Here is a 16,589-nt window from a genome sequence, read left to right on the forward strand (position 1 = left end):
TACCAAATCAAAACTTCTAGCAACTACTTCTACAATGAACCAACATATAACGTAAATAAGAGAAGACTTTTCCCCTTGCCCATGGAGGCTACTCATATTACCCACTAACCCCTCCATGGCTCCTTCCATCTGAAGCCATGCACCAAGCCCAGGCAAAATAATTTTTTTTTAAATTACACACATCTTACAACAAGAAAATTAAAAGTGGGCATGCAATCCGTCTCATCCTGGTTTTAAAAAAATACAATCCCATCCACCTCCCCCATCCCGTACTCAGAGAGAGAAACGAAAAGGAAATGATAGAAAAATAAAAGGTAATGGGAGGGGAGGAAGAAGGGAGAATAGAGAGAAAGGGATTAAAAAGGGACCCCACGTATTTTTAAACAAAAACAAAACCAGGCAAACTAAAGAGAAAACAAAGTGAACACTATTGTCCATATTATTTGAGCCAGCCAGTCTATTTTAAAGTGTCCAAGAGGTCCTTTGCCTTTTCTGGTAAGTCAAAGTTAAACACTGACCCTTCATTGCTGAAACGTAATATTGCCAGATAGCTTACAGAGTATTGAATATTCAAGCCCCTCAGCCTCCTTTTTACCTCCTGAAAGACCTTCCTCTTGCAGATCACGGCCACAGAAAAGTCTTTAGAACAACATAATTCGTGATCCTTTGTATATCAGAGCCTGTAAATCCTTCCCCAGTGCTCTAGAAGCTTCCAGCACCATTTGTTTATCTCTGTAGTCTGGAGTTGCACTAGGGCCATGCAGGGCTGCTGGTCTGACCCAGGCCTATGCACTGTGACCCAGTGGCCCCACTCGATCCGACCTGCCCGACTTCTAGCTTCAAAAACTGGGGGAGCCATTCCTCCAAGAAGCTGACTAGCTGGCCGCCGCCTTCCTGTTCTGGCAACGTAATCAGGCAAATGTTCTTCCGAAGGCCTTGATTTTTGAGGTCGTTGATCTGCTCTACTAAAGCCCATACCTGCAGTTCCCAACCCGCCGAGGATTCTGCCACTGTTTTGGAAGCCACGATCTGCTGCTGTACCTCCATGACACACTGTCCGAGATGCTGGGTCTCCTGGTCATGTTTCTGCAGCGTGGCCGAGATCAGTTCCAGCCTGGTCCGAGTCTCGTCCATCACTGAATCAATCTTCTCTCGGATTTTCACAAACTGCAAGGCCAGGCTCTGCTCCACAGATAAGTCCCCTGGGGCGCTTGTGGAGGCTGATGCTGTAGCTGTGGGCGTGTCCATTGTTGCAGGGGAATGCCTTGCTGGTTGCAATCCTCATGGTCCTTTTCCCTTAGTCATTTTCCTTACTCATTTAAACTGATATACAGCAATTCTGGGGGTCCAAAACTACCGATTTTTACCACAATTGGTAAGAAAGGGAGGTGACTGCACCATTTTGTCTGGGTTCTTGTGCATTCAGCATGGCAGACCAACTGGATCACCAACCATCTTGAATCTCCCCTAAGATATTCATTTAGTTAACACTTTGCTTTATGCAGGAGAGCGATCCAAACTTCTACCATTCTTCATATAAGAAATTGTTTTCTAATGTCCCTTGTGAATGGCCTGGCTCCATTACAAAAAACACTGAAACTTTACTTGCAGCACAGCAGCAGTGGCATTATTAACTCGGAGGAATTATGCAACCAAGCATTCAAAATGGTGACAAATTGCCCATCAAGCTGCCACATACTTTTGAGTCCAAACATCTTAATTCCCACAATCACTATTACTTATAATAATTACCAGATGATGTTTATTATTGGTTTTAGGAGCTTATAATGATCATTTTCCCTACTTTTGTAATTATGATTGCAATTCAAAAGTACTTGAGATGCTGTAGATCACTTTGCAACATCCTGAAGTCATGATGAAAGATGCTTTTTAAATAAAAGGAATTTTTAGCAGTGTACAGTTGCATTATGACACTGCGTGGCAAATTGAACTGTATCCACCCTATTGTATGATCCACATTGTATATCACTAGGTTACTTCATAAGGGTATTAGTGCGCAAAATGAATCAATGCTCAGTGAAATTGTCAATGGTCATTTGAGTGCTGCTTTTATTTTCTGTAGAGGAAAGTGGAGTTGTTATCAAAACATCAGCCTCTCATAAAGCTGGAGTTGAAGATACAACCACTCCAACTTATTCTGGGCTTGGTAAGTATTAAATTGAATGTAATTTGATGGTAATGTAAAGCAGTGAAAACAAAATGTTGGAGATCACAGCGGGTTGGGCAGCATTCATGGAGAGAAAATAAGCTAACGTTTTGAGACTAGATGACTCATCACAGCTGAAGTGAAGGGTTGAGGGGGCAGCTTTTATGCAGTCCTGCGGGGTGGGATTGGAGTCCTGATCACTTAATCCAAACTTTCAACATCCTTTCTCCCCCAAAACTTCAATCCCTGCCCCACAACTTTTTCTCTCGCCACACCCCAAACTATTGCATAAATGATGCCCCCTCCACACTTCACTGTAATGTAATGCAGGTTGAATCTCCATTATCAGTAGTATTGAATGGATTGAGTGAATAGTAAAAATCAGGAGAGAATGTATAAATTCCAGAGATTGTTCTTCTGTCTAAGATACAAAACTACCTTCAAAACTTGAGATTTTTCTTATTCTTTCCTGGAATGTGAACATTGCTGGCAAGGTTCTTGCCTATTCATCATTGCATTGATAATGTGATAGTGAGCCACTGCCTTGAACCACTGCAGTACATCTGGTTTTGATACACCCACCATGCAATTAAAAAGTGAGTTTCAGGTTTTTAATTATAGTTGTAATTACAATTGTAATACAGTTACAAGTCAGGATGGTGTGTGGCTGATTATTGCCCAGTGCATCTGTTACCTTTTCTGTCTAGGTGTTAGAGATTGCAGGTTTGAAAGGTGCTCTTGAAGGAGTCTTGCTGAATTGCTACAGTGCATCTTTTATTTGGTACACATTGCTGTCACTGTGCATCAGTAGTGGAAAAAGTGAATGTTTAAAATGGTGGATATGATTTCAATCAGCAGGCTGTGGAGTGAGAATAGTTAGAGGTAAGAAAAATATACTGCATTGTTTTCTTCAAGAAATTGATAAACCACTGATTTGACTATTTTAATATATAGTGGTTGTATCTTGTAAAGGTTCTGGCAGAGAGTCAAGGTAGCAGGTAAACCAGAGTGTGGACAATGGCTTTTCTATGATGCTTAATATCAAAAGTATTTTCAGCTATAATTGTAACTTCATAGTTCTGTAATCTGTGTTAAAGTTGACTGTCTGGCACTGAATAATAAAAAAAGCCTTGAAGAAATTGTGGTGTTTCATAGGAAGGTAAAAAACACATCAATTGATGGAACCCTCCAGCCCTCTTTAGCTTGTTCCAAAAGTTCAGTTGTTTGTTTCCTCACAGCCATTCAGGAGAGAGTTAACATTATCCACTGCAAATCTATATCTGTGTTTGTGATCTTCTTGTGGCTAAGTTACCACAAGCTATCTTCAATTCAGCTACTTATTAATAAATTTCTCAATCAATTACTGAAGGCATTATTTAAACTTTATTGCATGTAGCAACCAAAACGTGACTCTTAAGTAAGCAATTTAAGCCTCACAACCTAACTTAGCTATTACTCAATTAATGGTGGATTTTAGCCACTATTCCAACCAACAGTGTCTGTCTCTAGATATGTCTAGGGTTCGATTCTTGTGCATTGTTGTTCTCCAGTATACCCTTTCTGCCTCCATACCACCTCTGCTCTTTAAAACCTACATTTTTTTGTCCAAGCTATTGATTATATTTTCTAATATCTCCTTGCATGGCATAGTGAAGTGTTGCTAACATTTTAAAATGCTTTGGGATGATTTAGTATCTTAGAAACACTAAAAATGCTAAGTAACTGCCTGCAGATCCTTTAGTCCAAATAGGTGGAGTTCTTTTCCAGAAATGAGAAGGCTAAAGGATAAAATTGAAGGAGTTCAGTAAGGTATCTGTAGAGGAAGTACTGCCATTTGTGAGGAAAACCAAAACTAGAAACAATAAATATAGGATCATCACAAATAAATCTAAAAGGAAATTCAGAGTAACCTCTTTACCCAGAGGTTTGAAACTTACTGTCACGTGGAACAGTTATGATTAATGGAATAGATGCATTTGAAGGGAAGCTAGTTAAGTACATAAGGTTTAAAAAAAAAATAGATTGGAAGATATACTGACCGGATGAGATGAAATTTGGCAAGAGGGAACTCATTTAGAATGAACACCAGCATAGATCACTTGGTCAAATAATTTGCATCTGTACTGTAAATTCATTGTAATAATATGTCGTAAACAGAAGATCAAGGTTAGGTCATAGTTTGTGTTATTCCAATTTTAATTAAATGTTATTGCATATTAGGATACCAAAACAAACACGAGCATAAAGCATCCAATGGGTAAGCAATGATTTTACAGAGCAATAATCGCAAATAAGTCAACATTTTGGAGCTGATCTTTTGACTTGCGTCAATTGAGTTTATTATTGTGAAGTTGTTATTTTAAAAGTTAATGACTTTTTCAATTATTTGTTGTGACATTATGCGTTATGAGTTTGGTTTGGATTTATGCTGCAATGGTAATGACCTCCTTGTTGTTCTTGTTCCCAATTTCCACTTGGTCAGATAAGCGGAAAAGTAGTGAAGCATCAGGGAATGCGGCAAAACGTCAGAAAGGAGACATTCCTACGGAGCATCCTCCCTTCTACTACAGCATCCATCGGCACAGTATTCGAGGAATGAACATCCCAAAGTAAGACATTGCAGGTTTTTCTTTTTTTTGTCTAGTTTCAAGTTCTCCCATATTAAACTTTCACCAGTCAGTTTGGCTCCAACAACTGCAGAGTGTCTGCTAACTCTGTTTGCTGAACACATGGAGGATTGGCCAGCAGTTAATACTGTTCTTCCTTTAATGAGGAACCTTTTTGGAGTCTACTTATATGGCTGATCCTGAAGTCCTATTAAGTAGTCAGAAATTATGGAATACTGTATTCATAAATATTGCCATCATGGATATTAAGTTTTGATTTGATTTCCAGCCAAAATCTATATTTATGCATAATTTAAGCATTAAATACAGGCCCCTTTCAGTATTCAATATGCATCTATTTTAAAACCAAGTTCTTGTATCAGATGACTTCTGGGTCAATCAATCGGTGACTTAGTGATGTTGAAGTGACTGCTTCTTTGATACAGTGAATTACATTGTTAATTGATGAATGGGCACTTTTAGATTTTAAAACAAGTAGTAGAGAATGTATGACACATTTGAAAAATACTCTGGTTCAGTTACAGCTGTTCAGTGCATCTTTAGTTCTCTATTAAAATGATACTTATGTCAAAACAGCCCTTAGTGAATCATGAATTGTGTTTTGTCATAGTGACCCTAATGTATTAACCTTCTAATGACCTCTTTCCAAACCTGACATATTTACCTGTACAATTCTTGTCGAAGCCACATTTTTATTCAGCTCCACAGGATTGCTCTTGCTTGATTCCAGTCTGATCAATTTGATTGAAATCAGACCATTTGTAGCCAACTTCTTTTCTCACCTCCATCTTTCTTTCTTTGGACTCCCCCAAAGTTTTATCCTTGCTCCTTCACAATTCCTGATGTAACTGCTTGGCAGCACAGTCTTCATAGGATCCTTCCATATCTGACAAAAATTTACCTGTACCTCCACCAATGTCATCTACTGTATCCGTTGCACCCAATGTGGTCCCCTCTACAACGGGGAGACAGGACGCCTACTTGTGGATTGTTTCAGAGACACCCGCAGCAACCAACCAATCCCACCTCCCCGTGGCTGAACACTTCAACTCCCCTTCCCACTCCATCAAGGGCATGCAGGTCCTGGGCTTCCTCTATCGCCATGCCCTTACCACCCAACTGCTGGAGGAAGAATGCCTCATATTCCACCTTGTGACCCTGCAACCACATTGGGATCAATGTGGATTTCAACAGCTTCCTCATTTCCCCTCCCCCTACATTATCCCAGTCCCAAGCCTCCAACTTGGTACTGCCCTCCTGACCTGTTCATCACCTTTCCCATCTATTGGTTCCACCCTTCTCTCTGACCTATCACCTCCCTCACCTTCATCTACCTATTGCATTCTTAGCTACCTTCGCCCCGTCCCATTTATCTCTCAGCGCCCCCAGCCCACAAGCATCATTCCTAATGTAGGGCTTATGCCTGAAACGTCAATTCTCCTCCACCAATACTGCCTGACCTGCTGTGCTTTTCCAGTACCACACTCTCAACTCTGATCTCCAATATCTGCAGTCCTCACTTTGTACTAACACAGTCTTCATACATGAGTTTAGCTTCCATGGATACAATTATGGCTTCTGGTTGTACATTTTGCCACTCCTTTCAGCTCCTGTGTAAATTGTATGATGACTGATAATTCATCTATAAATGCATGTTTGATAAACAATAGCTTCCACAACCTAAATGTTCTGAAAACTAAAGTAATGTCCTTCAGGGAAGAAAATCTGCTATTTTTCTATCTGATCTGGCATAAAAGTGACTTCAGACCTGAAGCAATGTAGTTGGCCCTCTGAAATGGCTGGGCAAACATTCAGTTGTATGAAATACAGAAAAGTTGAAAAGGAATAAAACTAGTCAGACCATTCAGCATTGACCTATGTATGTAAAGTCCTTCTTACCTTCTAGGAACTTGTAACAAAATTGGTAAGCCTGTCCTAAAGACCCTTGAGCAGTTGCAGTTGAGCAGTCTTAATCATCGAATTGTATTTTTCAGCCAATGTCCCAGACACTTTCATCAGAATTCCTCAATATATCCTATCCAGCTGTTTAATCAGACCCACTAGAGGTAGTGGTACTGTTGGGAAGTAGTTGCCTTGCAAGTTCTTCCCAGTCACTGCAATTCCATGAAATCGCTAGCATCAGGTGAAATGTAGGCAAGTCAGCCTCCCACTGATCACCATTTACTGCCCTCCCTCAAGCTGACAAATGAGAACTTCTCCATGTTGAACACAACTTGGATGGGACCAACAGTATTTTTTTTTAACATCATCTTCATTAATCTGCCACTCAGAGGTATCTATTCACCACTGTATCAATTGGAGAGACGAATGTTTAATCATTGTGAAGATAAAGTCCTGGCTTCATGCTAACAATACCAAAATGTTGCTGTTGATTGTTGGAAGGCAGTCACCTTAGCCCAGGGCATTGTTGCAGCTATTTATCAAAGTAATGTTCAAGGTCCAACCATATTCAGCTGTTTCAATGACTTTATGAATAGAATTGGGGATATTGTGGGGAGGTGATGGCCTAGTGGAATTATCACTGGTCTGTTAATCTAGAAACCTAGGGAATGTTCTAGGGGCCTGGGTTCAAACCCTGCAACAGCAGATGGTGGAATTTGAATTGAATAAAAGTCTGAAAGTAAGAGTCCAATGATGACCACAAATCCAATGTCGATTGTTGGAAAAACCCAACCCTAATGTGATTTAGAAAACTGCCAACCTTACCTAATCTGGTCTATGTGCGACTTCAGACCCACAGCAATATGGTTAACTGTTAACTGCCTTCCAGGCAATTAAGGATGGGCAAAAATGTTGACCTAGCCAGTGATACCCTCATCCCATAAATGAATTTTAAAAAAACATTACCCAGTGTTCAGTACCATTTGTATCTTTTCAGTTACTGAATCAATCCGTGTATATATGCACCATGTTGACCTGGACAGCATTCAGGCTTAGGTTTATAAATGACAAGTAATATTTACACCAAAGAAGTGCCATGCAGAGACCATCTCTAATAGAAGACAATCTAACCATCTCACTGACATTCAATGGCATTACCACCACTGACTATCCACTAACAAGATCCTATGGTTACCATTGACCAGAAACTAAATTTGACCAGCCATATCAATACAGTGTTTAGAAGAGCAGATCTGAGGCTGGGAGTTCTGCAGCACATTACGCATCCCCTGACCCCCTAACATTTGTCCAAAGGTTCAAGTCAGGGGTGCAGTGCAATATTTGACTGGCCTGGATGACTGTTGTTCTAGCAACACACGAGGTTAACTCCACTGAGAATGAAGCAGCCTGTTTGATTGACATCTCATTTAACACCTTAAATGTTCATTCCATACACCACCAGCATCTTTCACACTTGTGACCTCTGATACCTAGAAGGGCAAAGGCAAAATACATGTAGAGATATCACCATCGACAAACCACATCCCATCTTGATTTGCAACTATATTGATATTCTTTCCCTAAAGCTGGGTCATATCCTGGAATTCCCTTTCTAATAATATAGCTGTGAGTGTACCTAGACCACATGGATTGCAGTTCAAGAAGACAATGCACCAAAACCCACTACCATCTTGAGGCAAGTATGCTCTCCTTGTTAGTGAAGTTCCCATCTCATGAAATTATAAAACAAAAAAAAACCCATGCTACAAACTAATGTATCCTTTCCAGTGAAGCAATCAGTCCCTTTTTCGGCATCATTCTGGGCTGTGCATGATTGGTTGTCTGCAACCACTCCATCCTATTTGACCTCAAGCTGATTTTCTAATCCTTCCATTGAAAAGTTTATTTTAGCCTTTATTTCAGGCATCTGCTTCTCAAGCCCTGTGTTTTTCAGCTCCAGCCTCCATTGTTCTAATATTCCTTTGGCCAACCACCCACTCTCCAGCTTTGTAAACTTCAGCATATTCACTACTGATGAGCATGTTATGTTATGCCCAATACTGTATCTGCCCTTTTCTCCTATCTCACACATTAGTAAGTTTGCAGATGACACCAAAATTGGAGGTGTAGTGGACAGCGAAGAAGGTACCTCAGATTACAACGGGATCTTGATCAGATGGGCCAGTGGGCTGAGGAGTGGCAAATGGAGTTTACTTTAGATAAATGCAAGGTGCTGCATTTTGGGAAAGCAAATCTTAGCAGGACTTATACAAACAATGGTAAGGTCCTAGGGAGTGTTGCTGAACAAAGAGACTTTGGAGTTTAAGTTCCTGAAAGTAGTCACAGGTAGATAGGATAGCGAAGGCATTTGGTATGCTTTCCGTTGTTGGCCAGTGCATTGAGTGTAGGAGTTGGAAGGTCATGTGGCTGTACAGGACATTGGTTAGGCCACGTTTGGAATATTGCATACAATTCTGGTCTCCTTCCGGTCAGAAGGATATTATGAAACATAAAAGGGTTCAGAAAAGATTTACAAGGCTGTTGCCAGGGTTGGAGGATTTGAGCTATAGGGAGAGGCTGAATAGGCTGGGGCTGTTTTCCTTGGAGTGTTGGAGGCTGAGGGGTGACCTTATTGAGGTTTACAAAATTATGAGGGACATATATAGGATAAGTAGACAAAATCTTTCCCCTGGGGTGGAGGAATCCAGAACTTGAGGGCATAGGTTTAGGGTGAGAGGGGATAGATATAAAAGGGACAACTTCGTTGCACAGAGGGTTGTGTGTGTAGGGAATGAGCTGCCAGAGGAAGTGGTGGAAGATGGTACAATTGCAACATTTAAAAGGCATCTGGGTGGGCATATGAATAGGAAGGGTTTAGAGGGATATGGGCTAAGTGCTGGCAAATGGGACTAGATTAGTTTGGGCTATCTGGTTGGCATGGACGAGTTGAGCCAAAGGGTCTGTTTCTGTGCCGTACATCTCTGACGTCTTCACTGACCTGTTTTGGATTCCAGTTTTCCAGAACCCCAGATTAAAATTCAAATTATTTTATTTACCTCCATATTTTTATCCATTTTCTGAAATTGAGACCCTACTTAATCTTTCCTTCGGCTCAGTTCCATATTTTTATCCTTTTATACCACTGTTGAACTGTTTAAAGAATGCTCAGTGCTGGTTGTCTTTAACATCAAATCTTTTCTTACATGAGCTTAGCATAGAATTAACATTAGCATGTTAATACATTCAAAACTCCCATTTTAGGTTAGTGCAAATTGAAGGAAAGTATTAGCTAACATCTTTGTTACTTGGAAAAAAATTCCACTTATAAGACAAGAACATTTTCAGCATTTCACCTTTGTTGAATGCACTTGTTTTCATGTAATTATTTAAATATTTCCTTAATTTTCTTTTGAATATATTATTTTTAATAGAGCCATTTTAATTAGCTTTGTGTCCCATTGCCATACAGAAATGTAAGCAACATCCAAAATACTTGATTTAAAATGACCGAATAGCAAGCTATTTTCAGTTTCCCTAGTGATTAATGTCAATGCATCAGAGATATCAGTGTGCAATTTTGCCATATTTTACATATTGAGTCAAGAAGGACTACTATTGAATGAGTTCTCACTTATCTGGGAGGCTGATTCTGTATTTATAACACAGCTTTTAATGTTGAAGCTATATGTGAAAATCTTTCAGTGAGAATGAAGGAAGATATTTTATATCCTTTGCATGTAAATGTAACCGTAAGTAGTTACATGTACTTCACACAGACCCTTTCAAAACCCAAATGCTCCAGCCAATGAAGGAATACCAGAATAATAACTGAAGAGCATGACTTTGCAAGTTGAAAATGTGCAAAACTGCACTTCCCAATTATTGGTAACCAAACTGCTAGTTGTCTTTGAAACATCTTGAGTTCCACAGTTTTTTAATTCTCTTCTGTACTGATAAGAGGAATGTAGTTAATAAGCAGGAAGTATTCTAGTTTAGAATGTTGAACAACAAATCACATGGATTATTCTTTGTTACCCTTGAAATTTCATGAAGTATTTGTATATATTCTATGACATCCGCATTTCAAGCACCCCTTTCTAGTGTTCACTTTTACTAAAATCACCACGTACTCTCTCATTTGAATGAGATATGTTTCAGAAAGTGGAGCAGAATAAAGGATAGAATTTAATATCTGATGGTTGTACAAAACTTAAGTAAAAATAAAAGAACCAGTCTCGAGTACTTTCAGCAAAGTTAGACTGAGTGAGAAATATTTCAGTCCAAACCCAGAAGCAGATCATTAAATTTGCTGTTCGCGCATTTGTTGTTGCTGAAGGTTGGTTCTGCTCCCAATTTTCAAACAAAATAAATTATGATTCCTCCACTTGCCCAAATTCGGCATTTGTTTTCTGACAGTGCATTTAGATTACTCAAAAAGATTAGGAGGTTTGATATTTGTACCATCCGGTTCTTTCTCTTTGAACAAAATTACTGCCAAAAAGTGTTTTTTTTTTAAAAAGGACCAGAAATAAAGAAAATACTTTGCCTAATGAAGTTGTCAGAGCAAGAGAGTTTAGAACATTTTTGAAGTGTTGGGAAAGTTGCAAAGGGTGCTTGGTGGGAGTTGGTTATTTATTTCTTAATGAATTGCCTATCCATTACTTGTATCTTTAAATATAGGATTTTATGGAATCCATACAGTGTGGAAACAGGCCATTCAGCCCAACAAGACCACATCAACCTTCCGAAGAGCAACCCCCCCCCCCCCCCCCCCCCCCCAATCCCTGTAATCCTGCATTTCCCATGGCTAATCCACCTGATCTACACATCCCTGAACACTATGGGCAACTTAGCATGGTCAATCCACCTGACCTGCACAAATTTGGACTGTGGGAGGAAACCTGAGAACCCACTCAGATATTGGGAGAATGTGCAAACTCCATACAGACAGTCGCCTGAGGCTGTTATTGAATCCGGGTCCCTGGTGCTGAGATGCAGCAGTGCAAACCACTGAGCCACAGTGCCACTCGTATAAAATTTTAAACATCTTTATTATTTAATACCAAATATGTTCCATTACACACACCTACTGTAGCACAGTTTTGTTTCACACCATGCATTGTGGTATTGTGGGGCCGTGGGAAATGGTAAATAAAATTTTATCATTTTTTATTATGCAGTTTGATAGAAATCTTAATTCAGTATGGTATTTGAGAAAGATTTTCAGTAAGTGTTTTCCTGTAACTGCCACGTTCTGTCCCCAACCCAGCTCTTTTTCTGAAATGTATCTCATTCAAATTAAAGGGTAATTAGCCATTTTACTTCAAGTGCCAAGGAGAAAAGATCTAATATCATACATAGGATATACAAGTATTTCATGCAATTTCAAGTGGTACTAACAATAATTCACAATATTTAAATTATAAATTTTCTTGTGCCTATCTAACAACTTGTTAAAGGGCTAAGAAATAAAAAGAAACCACATTATAATGTTTAAAAATCTACAGATTGTGAGTAACATTTTTATCATTCCAAATACCTTTCTACTTTCTGTTTGTCATATTTGTGTAGTACAGTTGCTACCTGGTCTGTACAGTTCATGAGTTACTCTTGCATATTGTATACCAGAGGTTTTTAAAATAAGCTAATTGTTTCTACAGGATAAACAAATTTCTACCCTATCTTACACAAGCTGGATTTCGTGTTGGCCGTACTCACTTTGATCCAACAGGAATCCGTACAGATGCCACACTTGCACAATTGAAAGCCATACTCATGAAGTACAGTCTGCCAACACATACTGACAGTCAACCTGGAACTCTCAGTCATGCTTCAGCAGAACCTATTTCAGAACCTGTGCAAGTTTCAATTCCAGAGGCACTTCATGTTGATCAGCCTGCTGAAGAAGTCAAACCTGAGTCAGGATAAATCAAGTTTGACCCTGCATGATCTAAATTAACCATTATACCCCTCCATTGAGGTCACATTTGCAGCTTATCACTTGACTGTTGTACCGTTGAAGAGCCAACTCTGGCGGTTCATAGATCAATGTTCATAATATGTAAAATTGATTTTAAGATTGATTTTAATCTTTGTATAAAAGAACATGATATGTTATTTGTCAGTTGTGCACAGATATAGATTTATCTTGATGCTGTTGAGCTTAAATATTATGAAGAATGTTTTCACTTCATTTATTTGACTTCATTTATGCTGAAAGTGCAGCAATTAAGAATTTGCTGATCAGGTATGTAGTACTGTTTTCTAATTTTTGAGGAAGCAATAATTGCAAATGACACACACCTAGACAAAAAGTTCCAATTGGAACTTCACTCTGTACTACCTGTTAATACCATCTGAACCGTAGAGGAGTTGTTTTAGAATGCAACTAGTGTGTTAAAAGACAAAGGAAGCTAGCTGAAATGGAGATAAATTGTGTTCTTTTCCTTTAGTATTTACATGTTTGCTGATCAACACAATTTTTGGTTTAGCATCTATCTTAGAAACTTTCACATTGAGAGTTCTGTTCAAATTGTAACAACGTTGTACATTGTGTTGAGTATCGTTCTTGCACCCATTATTGTTTTTAAAGGTGCAGGGTGAGTGAGATGTTAAATATCTGGTTTCTGTCCCTGGGCTGCTTATTGTAAAGTTTGATAAACTGAACCAATGAATCATTAGCATCTGTAGTGTTTTACTGCTGAGAATTCATGTTTTTGTATATGCTTGTTACATATTTCACTCAAGTCAATTAGAGTTGTTACAAAAACATCTATTGATCATTCCAATTTTAAGATCAAAGCATGCCTGCTTTGATATTTTTGTGGTTATTCTGACTTTTAAGTCAAACAAATCACCCAAAGACTAATGTTTGATAAAATGTTTAGGAACAGTTTCGGCACTTTTATATTATTGCTTGCCATGTTGAATAGTCAGGTTTCAAAACATCCTGTGGATGAAATTTTAAGAGTGAAACAAGTGGCAACATGCAGCATTACGGGGAGTTATAATGAAATACATGCACTTGACTTCATTCCATCCAAGAGCATGCACAGAACAGAGGCCAAGCACATCTTCAAATGATGGAGAATTATAGTCATAGAGATGTATGGCATGGAAGCAGATCCTTTTGGTCCAACTCATCTACACCAACCAGATAACCCAAACTAATCTAGTTCCATTTGCCAGCACTTGGCCCATATCCCTCCAAACCCTTCCTATTCATGTACCCATCCAGATGCCTTTTTAAATGTTATATTTGTACCAACCTCCTGCACTTCCTCTGGCAGCTCATCCCATGCATGCAACACTCTCTGCATATAAAACTGCCCCTTAGGTCCCTTTTATATCTTGCCCCTCTCACCCTAAACCTATGCGAGATATAGACCGTAGGGAAATAGATGGTGACATCTTGCAAAATGTCCAGATTACAGAGGAGGAAGTGCTGGATGTCTTGAAACAGTTAAAAGTGGATAAATCCCCAGGACCTGATCAGGTTTACCCAAGAACTCTGAAAGAAGCTAGAGAAGTGATTGCTGGACCTCTTGCTGAGATATTTGTATCATCGATGGTCACAGGTGAGATGCTGGAAGACTGGAGGTTGACAAATGTGGTGCCACTGTTTAAGAAGGGTGGTAAGGACAAGCCAGGGAACTATAGACCAGTGAGCCTGACCTCCGTGGTGGGCAAGTTGTTGGAGGGAATCCTGAGGGACAGGATGTACATGTATTTGGAAAGGCAAGGACTGATTCGAGATAGTCAACATGGCTTTGTGCGTGGGAAATCATGCCTCACAAACTTGATTGAGTTTTTTGAAGAAGTAACAAAGAAGATTGATGAGGGCAGAGCAGTAGATGTGATCTATATGGACTTCAGTAAGGTGTTCGACAAGGTTCCCCATGAGAGACTGATTAGCAAGGTTGGATCTCGTGGAATACAGGGAGAACTAACCATTTGGATACAGAACTGGCTCAAAGGTAGAAGAGAGAGGGTGGTGGTGGAAGGTGGTTTTTCAGACTGGAGACCTGTGACCCGTGGAGTGCCACAAGGATCGGTGCTGGGCCCTCTACTTTTTGTCATTTACATAAATGATTTGGACGCGAGCATAAGAGGTACAGTTAGTAAGTTTGCAGATGACACCAAAATTGGAGGTGTAGTGGACAGCGAAGAGGGTTACCTCAGATTACAAGAGGATCTTGACTAGATGGGCCAATGGGCTGAGAAGTGGCAGATGGAGTTTAATTCAGATAAATGTGAGGTGCGGCATTTTGGGAAAGCAAATCTTAGCAGGACTTATACACTTAATGGTAAGGTCCTAGGGAGTGTTGCTGAACAAAGAGACCTTGGAGTGCAGGTTCATAGCTCCTTGAAAGTGGGGTTGCAGGTAGATAGGATAGTGAAGGAGGTGTTTGGTATGCTTTCCTTTATTGGTCAGAGTATTGAGTACAGGAGTTGGGAGCTCATGTTGCAGCTGTACAGGACATTGGTTAGGCCACTTTTGGAATATTGTGTGCAATTCTGGTCTCCTTCCTATCGGAAAGATGTTGTGAAACTTGAAAGGGTTCAGAAAAGATTTACAAGGATGTTGCCAGGGTTGGAGGCTCTGAGTTAGAGAGAGGCTGAACAGGCTGGGGCTGTTTTCCCTGGAGCGTCGGAGGCTGAGCGGTGACCTTATAGAGATTTACAAAATTGAGGGGCATGGATAGGATAAATAGACAAAGTTTTTTTCCCTGGGGCTTGGGGAGTCCAGAACTAGAGAGCATAGGTTTAGGGCGAGAGGGGAAAGATATAAAAGAGAACTAAGGGGCAACTTTTTCGCACAGAGGGTGGTGCGTGTATGGAATGAGCTGCCAGAGGAAGTGGTAGAGACTAGTACAATTGCAACATTTAAGAGGCATTTGGATGGGCATATGAATAGGAAGGGTTTTGAGAGATAGGGGCTGGGTGCTGGCAGATGGGCCTAGATTGGGTTAGCATATCTGGTCGGCATGGATGAGTTAGACCAAAGGGTCTGTTTCCATCCTGTACATCTCTATGATTACATCCCATTCATAATTTCTTTTACATACCCTTTTCACACCAGAAGCATCCAATACAGGCACAATTTTGTGGAATTGTTCACCAATAGAACAAAAATGTGCAGATACTAATAAATACATAAATGCACAATTTGGGAAGAAAGTATGGAAAATAAATTGAACTCCTTTTTGAAAGTGTTAGTACAGTTCACATTTGAAGGAAATGTGTTTCTTGATCATTTGGGAGATGGAAATAATTAAATTTTAAGAGTGTCAGTGAGCAAAGTCAATGGTAACAGTTCTCAGATAAGGAACTTAAATTTTGGATGCCATTACAAGGATTGGTAGGTGCCAAGGGATAGAGAGAGAGTGTTGTGAGGGGATCATCTTCATACTGAGAATGTAGATTATGTCACATGGACTGCAGCATTTCAAGAAGGCAGCTCAACCATTGGAAGGGCAACCAAATGCTGGCCTAGCCAATAGTGCAGAAGAAACCCTTTGATGATCAAGTCTGCGCTATCTATAAATATACTGTAGACCCATTTTCCAACACTTGGCTCATAATTTTGAATGTTATGACATTTCAAGAGCTCATCCAAGCACATTTTAAAGGCTGTGAGGCTTCCTGCCTTAACTACCCTTCCAGCCAGTGTATTCCAACTTCCCACCGTCCTCAAAAAACTCTAACCCTCTTGCATTTCACATTAAGATTATGCCCCTCAATCAGGTTCACCACCCTTCACCCCCAGCATTGTCTGCTCACAGCTAAAATACTCCATCCCAGGCAATGTCCTGGTGAATCTGGAATTAAAAAGCCTGATGATGACCATGAATCTGTTTTTGATTATTGGAAAAACTCAACTGCTTCACTTG

General features: G+C 39.8%; 1 protein-coding gene across 4 annotated transcripts in view; it reads left to right on the forward strand.

The window, feature by feature from the left end:
* trmt1l (tRNA methyltransferase 1-like) overlaps positions 1-13,376 on the forward strand; it is a 76,804-nt gene extending 63,428 nt beyond the window's left edge. For all 4 annotated transcript variants that reach the window (XM_072573650.1, XM_072573653.1, XM_072573651.1 and 1 more), the window contains 3 exons: positions 2,084-2,167; positions 4,650-4,776; positions 12,357-13,376. In XM_072573650.1, the coding sequence (XP_072429751.1) occupies positions 2,084-2,167; positions 4,650-4,776; positions 12,357-12,624 (479 nt within the window). In that variant the 3' untranslated portion in view covers positions 12,625-13,376. The remainder of the gene's footprint in view (positions 1-2,083; positions 2,168-4,649; positions 4,777-12,356) is intronic.
* Positions 13,377-16,589: the final 3,213 nt, after the last annotated feature.

Source organism: Chiloscyllium punctatum, chromosome 7, assembly GCF_047496795.1.
Source record: "Chiloscyllium punctatum isolate Juve2018m chromosome 7, sChiPun1.3, whole genome shotgun sequence".
NCBI classification, from domain to species: Eukaryota; Metazoa; Chordata; class Chondrichthyes; order Orectolobiformes; family Hemiscylliidae; genus Chiloscyllium; species Chiloscyllium punctatum.